Here is a 12,097-nt window from a genome sequence, read left to right as displayed (position 1 = left end):
GGGGCTCTGCCACAGAGATGAGGATGGGGCCGGAGCTGGGACGCTGTGTGCCTGGGAGGCCGGAAGGTGCTGAGGCACTGCAGAGAAGCAGCTGCCGCGTGCCCCGGGCAGAGGCCTGTTTTCTGAAAGAAGGACTTGCTGTCATGGGAGGAAGCCTGGCCTCGCAGCACCAGAGCGCTCCTTCATTCAGCCTCACCTCAGGCGAGAGGGCAGCCTAGTTTTGTTCCTGAAGAAATGTTAGAGCCTGACCTGCTAGACCATTTTTTTTTGGTAGAGCTTTGAAGCCTTAAATTAGTTCTCATAATTTCTGAGCAGCTCTGTGTTAACCACAGGACATAATAGGTTTTAATTCTGGAGAATGGCTGGTTCTGGTTCTCAGAATCTCTTGGCCAAGACTGTCACGGAGTATTAGGCCTGTGAAGTGCCTTCCACATTTCCCCTGAAGTCCACACACCACTCACTCAATAGTGCCAGAAAGGCAAGTGAGGAGATTGCCTGAAAGGGGCTGTAAGACCAGTGTCCAGACGACACGTTTCTGCCGAGATCCTGAGGTGGCGGTGGGAGGGGGTTCGTCAGAAGGTGGGCAGGGTTCTGAAGCCCAGCCCTGTCCTTCCTGTCCACAGCAGGACACTTCTGAGATCTTCGAGTTCCTCACTGGGAGGTGAGGCTAATACCTTCCCTCATTCCACAGGGCGACTGTGGGGGCAGGATGTGAGGAGAGTACTTTGGGAAGAACATAGCACTTTCCACCCAGCCTGGGCAACATGGTGAGATCCCATCTCTACAAAAAGTACAAAAATTAGCCAGGTGTGGTGGTGGCACATGCCTGTAGTCCCAGCTACTTAAGAGCTGAGGCAGGAGGATTGCTTGAACCCGGGAAGCGGAGGTTGCAGTGAGCCAAGATTGCACCACTGCACTCCAGCCTGGGCAACAGAGTGAGACCATGTCTCAATTAAAAAAAAAAAAAAACTTTCCATAAAGGCCAAGACAGATGTGCTTCCTTAAGAAGGGCTAAACTTGGAGGCCTTGCCCTCCTCTGGGCTTGTTGGCCTTGGGGGAGGCCTGACAGAGCCTTCCTGGGGCTGCCCGTTCTTCTGGCCCCTTCTCCGTGCACAGACCAGTCTTGGATGATAAGTCAGGAAAGCCCTCCAGCTGGCTGGGCTGCAGTGTTGCTGGGGCTGCCCACACCTTGCTGACCATGGCTCCCTACTCCCTTGTCACTCACAGTACCACTGCCCCTGTTTCCATAGTGCCCACGAACAAAACATCAGGAGTCTCTTGGAAACACCATGTTTGGTTATTTCTTTATTTCTTTCTTTATTTTACTGTAAGTTCTGGGATACATGTGCAGAATGTGCAGGTTTGTTACATAGGTATACATGTGCCATGGTGGTTTGCTCCCCCTATCCACCTGTCATCTACATTAGGTATTTCTCCTAATGCTATCCCTCCCCTTGCCCCTCCACCCATGTTTGGTTTTCTTTAGCTTATTCTAGTATTTTCTCAAGACCGATCGAAATGATAATATAGAGGCATAAAGCACATTTGTTGTGAGTTGATGCAGATAAAAAGGCTCGGGGTGGCCTCTTCAGAGTAATTTGGGAGTCGTGTGTTCTGCTGGCTTTGATAGACAAGCCCTTCTCTGCCCTGGCAGGTGTTATCAGAATCAAACGTTTGCAAATGGTCATTCTCATTGCATCCATCTTCACAGCCCCATGCCTCTTCCTGAATGCTCAGTTGAAAATGTGTATTTCACCTTCCTCAGGTATCTAATACTTAACCCGGGAGAAATGCAAGTTTGGTTTGCAAGGCGTTCCAGGTGTCTAAATGATGATTTTCCATCCTTTTCTTCATTTCTCAAGTGGAGTAGGGAGGCATCAGGGTGTTTGTGATACGTTTGTGTGAAGCTGGACAATTCGGGTGACAGAAATATGTTCAGGGCAGTGTCTTTTATCGTCCCTTCTAACTACAAAGGCATGGATTGCAGTTGAGCCCCACTTTCAGAAGGCCCAGTACACACAAAAATCTCATTAATGGAAACTGATAAATTAGAGAGTGATTTTTCACATTACAGAAAGATTGTTAACTTTTCAAAAGGTTTCACCACAGGGTTTCTTTAAATAGTGAGCTCCCCCACTGAATTTAAAGTGTTTGTTTACAGATCATTAACTACTTGACAGAGAGGATATTGGGGGTTGGGGGGAAGGAAGACACACTTAAAAGGTAAAATGTTAGAAGCCCTGCCAATTTTCAATGAGCCTGGAAGGGTGACGAAACATCTCTGAAATTATGTTGGTTAGCAAATGTGATTTATTTTACAGAACTTCATTTCACACATGGCTTTCCAAGAACCCTTCATGCTGATGGGGTGTGGTGGGAGGGCAAGGACCACAGGGTGCTGGGCTTTGCTGTCCTGGTTTGTGGTGGCCGGGAGAGGACTCCCTTTTCTTAGAGTCCTGTGTGTGCCTTCGTGAACAGTGAGTGCCAGGCTCTGGCATGAGGCCGAGCTTTGCTACTGGACTTCTGGCATGAGCCACTGAGACCTTTTCCCTTGACATTTAGCCTGGGTTTGGGGAAGTTTCTTCCTGGTTCTCTGACCTTCAGTCTCATTGGCTCAGGACGCACCTAGGTTTTCTCCTTGAAGCTCAGACAGGTGAACTTTGCAAGACTGTGTCCCAGGAGGTTGAAATCCATCATCAGGCTCACTCTCTAAGCCTAAGGATTAGCCTGGGGACCGAGCCCAGCCCCGAACTCTCCTATAAGGCCCTCCTCATCCAGGTCAAGGTCATGAGGGGAACAGGTGTATCCTGGCCAGCTTCTAGCACGGCCTATAATAGGTCTCTTGGTTGGTCCGAAGGAGGCCTGGACTGGCATGGGAGGCAGGAGAGAGAAGCCACCTCATCTAATCCAGTCTTCTCCTTTTAAAGATGGACACACTTAGGGCCAGAAAGAAAGGATTTATTCAAAGTCACAAAACAGCTGGTGAGTGGCAGAGTTGGGGCTGCAGAACTTAGGTTCCTGACTTCCCTCTAGCAGTCTCTCCAGAGGAACAAGTCCCTGCTTCCTAAAGGAAGAAAGGAATCCGCGGAGCGGTGGCAGTGGGAATACACAGAGCAGGGGCATCTCTGAAAGTAGCTCCCAAATAACCTGATAAATATCTCAGATAGAGGCAAGGCTACACCCCTCCCCCTGCCCCCACTACACACAAACAAGATCCTTAGCTGAGGACTCAGAGCAGAAGTAAGGGCACCCCTATCCTCCCCATGGCTTTGAAAAGAAGAAAGAGGGGAAATTTGGAGGGATGGTCAAGTTGGTGATTGAAGAGACAAAGTAGTGTAGGAAAATCTCAACGTTTCTTGCACAGTCATTTGTTGAAAATGTGTCAGCAAGTACAACCCCATCTTAAACTGGCAATGAGACATCTGAAATAGATTATTTAAGCCAGGAAGGCAGTATTGCAAGGAAGAACATGGCTATCAACACTTGTTTGCCTGACTCAGAGGAATAAAACATAGTAAATTTTGCCTTAGCGGGCCACCCACACTCATTGGGGGAAGAAACAATTGAGGTGGGGGGAAAACAGAACAGATGAACCTTCATGGAGTTTCACAAGAGTCCACATGGTTGTGTCCCTTATTTTCAGAAAATGTGCAATTGGAAAATACGCACTTGTGAAAGCCGAAGATGTCACAGAAATCTTCAGAGGATTTATTTAGATGGTCGTATCCTCTGCTGTCAACTGGATGAATCAGTGTGCAATATTTTGATGTGAATGTAACCGCCTGTCGGGCCCCATTTCCTCTGTGCCCACCTTGGGCTTTGCTTCTCTCTGAGCATCTTTACCTGCTTTTTCTTTTTATCTAGGATATCCTTTCTCTTGGCTCTCCGGGTTTAACTCATAAGTTTTCCTCTTTCCCAAAGCCTCTCTCCCTCCCTTCCAAATGGAAGTATTTCTCTTCCTTTGAATTTCCATAGCAGCTCATCTGTACCTCTCTCATGACACACTTTCTGCATTGGGGTAGAGCAATTTCTGTGCAGGCCTTACCTTTTCTACTAAATGAAGCCTGCTGTGGGAGAAATCTGTGTCTGTGTTTTCTTTGTACTGCCCACAGTGGCTAGCCCATTGCTTTGGGCATTGTAGGCACTCGGTAAATATTTGTTGAGTGAATGCATGAGAGGTTGAATGAATGCATGAGAGAATGAATGAATGGAATTTATCCTGGGAATACACATTTTGCATAGTGAGGTATGTGATTAAACAAACAAAAAAAATTGTCCTAAGACAATTTGTCTTTTTATGCAGCTGCCCTCTCAGTCTCCTAGATAAGTTCCACCATTCTAAGGCAAAAGCTTAAAGTGTAATAAAAAATTTATCTAATTCACGATCAAGTGAAAATACTTTGGGCCCAGAGCCAAAGAATATTATTGGAGTGAACTTTTTTTAACACCCTAAATTTAACCAGCTGGAATTCTTTTTTTAGGTACCATCCTATTCAACCTTTTGAAATGAAGGATTTGCCTTTTAGTGGGAAATCTGCATTTCAACACAAAGATGGAACACAATGTCTTTGGCTTAGTTGCTCTTCAGAAAAGCAAGTTTTTTTTTTTTTTGGAATTATATGCTTTGCTTATGTTAAAGACACAGCTTGCAGAAAAATTTTGTTTAGGCCTGACAGATTGGTGGCTGGCATTTTTATAGATAAAGGGGCACACAAAATGTCATCTCTACTTCCTCCCTTTATTGAGAAAAAGCCTAGGAGGAGAACTCATAAAAGGTGAAGTTAGTAACCTATTGTTTGAATAATCAAGGCTCCGAAAGGATAGCATTGATCAAAAAAGAGTTTTAAAATGAGGGATTGATGTTATTAAAGTCACTGGCGAAGTATCAAGGAATCTAAGGACCATAAACGGATTTCAGGGAAGAAATTTTATATCGTAGTGTCTATAGTTATTGCTTTCTTTTGTTTTTGCAGAATACACTTTTTAAAGAACATCAGGATTTGGTAAAACCTTAACCAGTAAAAAAGCAATGAAGGAAAAAATGCACATGTAAATGCTCATTTCTAGAACAAAAGAGAATGCGATTTTGACAATATTAGAAGATTAATTAAGAAGTCTGAGTGATGATAAGGCTGGCACATTTTCATTACAGATTGACACAACTCAAGACACAGGCATAGCTAATGTTTGCTCTATACTATTCTGATAAGTCAGAGAATCTAAGTGAGAAGAACTGGTATCTGTGGTAAACATAGGGTCAAGAGCTAGATGCGGCTGAATAGAAAGGACATTTACTTTGCAGTTAGGTAAAGAAGCCTCTAGCTCAGACTAGCTGCACTGTTGTTATTTGTGTGGCTTGAACCTAGTAATCGGATTCAGAACTGGAATAGGTTCCTTCAGGGTACTTTACAAACGTTCAGGATACATTTTAAGTGTAGTCTAGAAGGTGGCTACATGGAAGGGCTGAGGGACTTGAGGATTATGGACTGGGAAAGGACTATAGGTAGTCCTGTATTTTGGCCTGTCACCAATATAGAGACCCGTCCTCATCACAGTGCCATCCATTCTCTTTTTGAAGACCCAGGGTGAAAGAGGCGTCACGAGATAGCCCATTCCACATGGGACAGCTCTACTGCTTTTATGCCTGTCTCACTGAAAAAAAAAACCAGGGAAATTATCTAAAAACATATGTTTAGGAAATATACACACATTCACACATGTACACAGACACACATGCACACACTCACATATACACACACGCATGGACACACTCACATATGTGCATGCACATGCTCACATACACACACATGCACACACTCACAAAATATACACACATGCACACGCTCATAAACACACATACGCATGCACACGCTCACACACATATACACACACACGCTTGCACATGCACACACACATACATTTGAGTGAATAGCACACATCTATGTACTCCTGTGGAGAGTCCTGTGGTTTTAGTACCTGTTAAAGTTGGGCTCCCAAAGCAGTCATTAAATGTGTTGGAATGATGCTTTTTGCTTAGCTGTTTTGGCACATTTGGAAATCTGCAGTATTACCTGTTGATTAGTCGACAGTAATGTTGCTGTATTACACACCCAGTGATTAGTTTCAGAAACAAATAGCATGTTAATAGTCAAGGAATCTTTGAGATGTTCTTGAGGAAACCAAAAAACTTGACTTAATGACTTAAATTCCAGGAACATCCCACTGGGCTTAGAGCTCTGTGTCAAAAGTTGGTACCCAATATATGTAGAAATGTAAAGTGACCAAATGTATAACATTAAATCAAAGCCATTCCCAGTTTGTTGCATATTTTTTAATGAAACCTGCAAAATAAGAGTCATTATTTTAAAATTTAGCCATAAGGAAACTTTGCAACCTAATAATGTGTAAGGCATTTCTGAGGCCCCAAGTGGAAATGCTGGGTCTAGAGAGACCTTTATGAAATAGAACAGGTTGAAACACCTTCCACCAGAAAAGTGTAAGCCATCTGAAAAAAGATTGAGTCAGAAAAGGGAAATGTGTCCCATTTGAGAGACCAGAAAGGGAAACAAGAGTCCAGTTCCTGCTGTGTCCGTGTAGTTGCCACAGCTGCATTCCCCGACATGTCGGCTTTTATGGAATCAGTGAGGACACAATGTCTGGCACAAGCTGGTTTGGGTGTTGTCTCATGCTAAGAAGGCCCTGGACCCGATGGAGAGCCTGGACCTGTTCCCCTTCCTTATCAATGACAGACAGAGGGTGGAACCTGAATTTCCTAATGGAGGGATCCTTAGGGATTCCCTAAGCTTAATTTGTTTTTGACTGTTCCAGTCCTAAAGGAGGTGGGTCCTGGACAGGAGGAAAAACAGCCTTATGGCCCATGGGTCTCTGCCCAGGGAATCTCAAAGCTTCCAGCATTCATACTTCCCTTACCCTAAGACAGCAGTGCTGATTCAACTTGAGTGTGCATGAGAATCACCTGGAGAATTTATTCAACATAGACTGCTGCTTCCCCGCCCTCAATTTCTGATTCAGTAAGTCTGAGGTAGTGCCCAAGAATTTGCATTTTGAACAAACTCCCAGGTGATGCTGATCGGGGGTGGGCCTGGGTTTGCACTGTGAGAATCACTTCCCTAAGAGCACTAACAAAGAAAAAAAGAGGACATAACTAGATCACCCACTTCCTAGCCAGCAACCAGAGCCCGTCTCTGGCTGGGGAGAATGAAAGTGAAGGTGGGAAAAGAAGAGGCCCTCAACCAGGGGCAGCTCCTTTTCCCCTCCTTGGCCTGGGAAGGCAGAGCTGCTCCTTGAGTTTGACGCTCAGAAGCGTTAATTGTGATACTTTACTTTGCCTAAGCCGTGATGAAATAATTGAAGGCATCATAGCAAGAAGTTAAGCCCTAGGGAGGCTATTAACAATTTAGCATTTCCAGTTCTTGTGGGAATGTCGATTCTACTTACCAAAGAGAATATTATGGATGTGTTTAGTGGAAGAAGCAGCAGAATCAGCTGGGGTCCCCAGTTGGCTTTGCTTTGACCCTCTTCCTGGAGGAAGATAAATGCAAGGGTGAGTCTCACAAAGACAGTGTGCTTTTTTCTAAAGTAAATAGCTTCTTAGGCTGATAGAAATGTTTTCAGCTGTCTACTTCTGCAGGGGAAGCAGAGGTAGAGGGTGAACACAGCAAAGGTGAGGTCAGGAGGCCCAGGCAGCAGAGCAAGCCTTGTTTTCCAATTGTGAGACCAAGTCAGTTCATTGGCACCTTTCGACAGCCCCATGTAACACTGCTGGGCTGGACCCTCCCCCAAGACTGTTAAGTACTGCCTAATGGATCAGTAGAAACAGGACCTTCTTGTTGGGAAGTGAAGACCACGGCAGGAACAGCAGGGGGTAACAGACAGATTCCCAGGAAAGACCACTGGAACAGGAGTCAGGAGATGAATTCTAATCTTCACATTATGGTTAACCATCAGTGTAGCCATGGGCAAGTCACTTAATTTCTCATGGCCTCAGTTTCCCCATCTGTAAAATGAAGGGACAGACTTGATGATAGCTAGGGTCTTTTACAACTTAGAAAACAAAAACAAAAACAAACTATGCTGCCAGATACTCAGATGAGACCTCACTTTGCCACATGGCCGGACACTGTAGAGATCTGGTCCTGCAGTCTGCTTGTTTAGGGCTAATGGGTTTGTAGACAAGTTTGCCAACCAGAGATTCATGTGAGGGGCTAAGCATGGATTAGGTTAGCAGTTCTCCCATTTCTGGCTGGAGGCCTGCTGAAGCACTTCAGGGTCTCTTCCCAGAGTAAGTGGCAGAGAATTTGAAATTAGATGCTCCCCATACAAGGATCCAAGTACCTGTTGCTTTTATGCTGGGATCACAGAGATACCTGGGTTGCCTGTGTTTCCTAAGAAAAGGATGTCTGTTTTGGCAGCAAACTTAGTGAACGGCTGAGGCAAAAACAAGGCTGAGGCAAAAATGGATTCTCAGATTTCTCATTGAAAAATACCATGACAAAATCTGTAGTAATTTTACGCCACATTCTCAATTCATTTGACATAAACAGTCAAATGTAGATGTACTTGTTTGTTAAGTCCGGTCTTCCTGCTTGTGTTGGTTCACTTTGCAGTGTTTATTTTGTTTTGGGTCAGAAAGGATGAAATGTCTCTGTAGATGGTCTCAGGCTAGGTGGTGCTTCCACCAGGGCTTCCCTCTGCAGGCCTGGTAACAGCAGACCTATGCTGTGTGTGTAAGAGCCTTCTCAACAGCACACCATCGTTACCCACCAGGCTCCTCGCGAAAGGAAATCTTGTCCCAACTGCCTTGGCTGTGCTTGGCAGTGTGCTCTATATAAGGAGAACAGGATGTATTTTACACTTGAGACCTGCTATCCTAGAGTACAACGACAACACTTCTAAGTGCTCTTAATATTAAGCTAATGGAAAACATACTGTTTATTCACCATCAAAGTCTGTTTTTCTTGTCTCCCGCCCTCCCCAATCATCATGAACTCCAAACCTCTAGAACACACATAGCGTCTTCTGCACCATCTATCCTCCAGTCTGTCTCAAGATGGACAGCTACATGGTTAGTTAGCTAGAGGAGGACTTGGAAAAGCTAGGCACTTACCAAATAAACCATAAAATGCGCAGATTGCACAAACCAAATTTTCCTCTTCTCAAAAAAATCTCAGTGCTAGAAATGTTTCATTGACTGTTAGATTCATTTTATTAGTGTGAGAAGTCACTTGTCTTCACCAGAGTACAACAAAGTGCAGTAAAATGGTGAAGGTGGGTCAGGGTTTCTGGGTGCTGGCATTATTGGAATGCTGGTTCTTTCCTTGTCATTTAATGGTCAAAGTTATTTGGATCCCAGAAGTCTAATCTTTATTTTCCATTGCTTTGTATTGTGAGAAGCCGCATCTGTATAAGGTTTCCAGTTGACAGGATTCTAGAGTATGGCCCAGCTCAGTCCAGAAATGCCCAAGGTTCCCCTATCACTGAAGGCTCTATCATAAATATAGCATGGGAAGAGGGGGGCAGAGGGACAGAGAAAGCAGAGTGATGGCCAGGCACGGTGGCTTGCACCTGTAATCCCAGCACTTTGGGAGGCCGTGGCGGGCAGATCATGAGGTCAGGAGATCGAGACCATCCTGGCTAAAATGGTGAAACCCCGTCTCTACTAAAAATACAAAAAAAATTAGCCGGGCGTGGTGGTGGGCGCCTGTATACCCAGCTACTCGGGAGGCTGAGGCAGGAGAATGGCATGAACCTGGGAGGTGGAGTTTGCAGTGAGCTGAAATCGCGCCACTGCACTCCAGCCTGGGCGATAGAGCGAGACTCCGTCTCAAAAAAACAAAAAGAGAAGGCAGAGTGGGACTCTGTCCCATAAAAAACGGTTCACAAATCTACTCATTTCCTATCAGCATTTTGTTTTTTGCTTGGGTTTGTCTATAAAGTAAAGTTAATGTATGCATGTAAACCAGCCTTGCAGATAAAATCCCCTCATGTTTCCAGGCTACCCACAATATTACCAGTTTTCCCCTTGCTGTTTACACATCTCTTTCCACAAGACAATATTCAAACAACAACAAATAAACAAGCAAATGAATCAAAGACCACGTCTCCCCATTCCTAAAACAAACCCTTTCCCTTTTGTCAAAAAGACCGAAATTGAAAACAAAACAGAAACTGTGGGAAATAACTCACCACTCTTCTTTTGTTTCAGGCCTTGGGCCTGTTAACTATCTGCAAGGCTGTTGTAATGATGTTGTAATATATTTTAATGGAATTGAAATGTGATATCCTGTGGTTTATGATGCACATTGTTTGTAGCTGTAGTGCTTGATTTTGGGTTTCTTTCACAGATAAACTTCTGCACTGGAGGGGCCTCTCCTCCCCTCGTTCTGCACATGGAGCTCTAATCCCCACGCCCGGGATGAGTGCAGAATATGCCCCGCAGGGTATTTGTAAGTTGAGCCTTATTTCTTCTACAAATGTCCATGTGTATAGAGATGAGAATTTCTGGAAATTGCCCTTACTTTTTAAGTACTGAAGGGAGTTACTTCCAAAATAGATTGTCATATGTATTATTCCATTACTCACTTGGCAGCCGCTCCCCACTCCACTCAGCCCCAGAAGGACTTCTTCCCTCCCCTTTTTCTTTCCTCACTGGAGGCTGGCAGCTGATAGTAGCTCATCCCTGTGGGTCTTCTCCCCAGGGTCCTGTCTGGCTCCATGGCTAGTGATTGAATATGCCTGTGCCTCTGGATCCCATTTTATTACTGGACATTCACTCCTGTGGCCTCATTTAGGACTTTGGGTATAGTCCATGGCACACATCTTTAGCCAAGGCCAGAATCAAAAGGAGTCAGTTTAGGGTTATTCCAGAGTTATTCTAATGCATATTCCTTATGTATTTACATGTGTATTTGAACATAGTATATTTTATACATACATGCCCACACATAATTTCGACTTACTTTTCTCCTGGTTTTAGAGAAAAATGCACATCATTGTAGTTAAAATGTGAAGGTTCTACTATCACCACCACCACCACCACCATCACCACCAGTACCATCACCACCACCACCATCACCACCAGTACCACCACCACCGCCACCACCATCACCACCAGTACCATCACCACCACCACCATCACCACCAGTACCACCACCACCGCCACCACCATCACCACCACCACCACCATCACCACCAGTACCACCACCACCATCACCACCACCACCACCACCATCACTACCACCACCATCACCACCACCATCACCACCACCATCACTACCACCACCATCACCACCACCATCACTACCACCACCACCATCACCACCACCACCACCATCACCACCAGTACCATCACCACCATCACCACCACCACCACCACCATCACTACCACCACCATCACCACCACCATCACCACCACCATCACTACCACCACCATCACCACCACCACCATCACCACCACCATCACCACCACCACCACCATCACCACCACCATCACCACCAGTACCATCACCACCATCACCACCACCACCACCATTACCACTACCACCACCACCATCACCACCACCACCACCATTACCACCACCACCATCACCACCACCACCATCACCACAAGTACCACCACCACCACCATCACCACCACCACCACCACCATCACCACCAGTACCATCACCACCATCACCACCACCACCACCACCATCACCACCACCACCACCATCACCACCAGTACCATCACCACCATCACCACCACCACCACCATTACCACTACCACCACCAGTACCATCACCACCATCACCACCATTACCACTACCACCACCAGTACCATCACCACCATCGCCACCACCACCACCACCATCACTACCACCACCATCACCACCACCATCACCACCACCATCACTACCACCACCATCACCACCACCACCATCACCACCACCATCACCACCACCACCAGTACCATCACCACCATCACCACCACCACCACCATTACCACTACCACCACCACCATCACCACCACCACCACCATTACCACCACCACCATCACCACCACCACCATCACCACAAGTACCACCACCACCACCACCAT

General features: G+C 45.7%; 1 protein-coding gene across 5 annotated transcripts in view; it reads left to right on the top strand.

Moving 5' to 3' along the window:
• Positions 1 to 12,097, top strand: part of BCL11A (BAF chromatin remodeling complex subunit BCL11A) — a 102,415-nt gene that overhangs the window by 75,200 nt on the left and 15,118 nt on the right. For 4 of the 5 annotated variants that reach the window (XM_003262415.4, XM_012501255.2, XM_003262418.4 and 1 more), the window contains exon 3: positions 10,365 to 10,466. The exons of the other annotated variant lie outside the window; for it this stretch is intronic. In XM_003262415.4, the coding sequence (XP_003262463.1) occupies positions 10,365 to 10,466 (102 nt within the window). The remainder of the gene's footprint in view (positions 1 to 10,364; positions 10,467 to 12,097) is intronic. 5 annotated transcript variants of the gene reach the window in all.

The sequence above is a fragment of the Nomascus leucogenys genome, chromosome 14, assembly GCF_006542625.1.
Source record: "Nomascus leucogenys isolate Asia chromosome 14, Asia_NLE_v1, whole genome shotgun sequence".
NCBI lineage: Eukaryota > Metazoa > Chordata > Mammalia > Primates > Hylobatidae > Nomascus > Nomascus leucogenys.
Note: the sequence above shows the minus strand (reverse complement) of the source record. Positions and strands in the feature narration are given on the sequence as shown.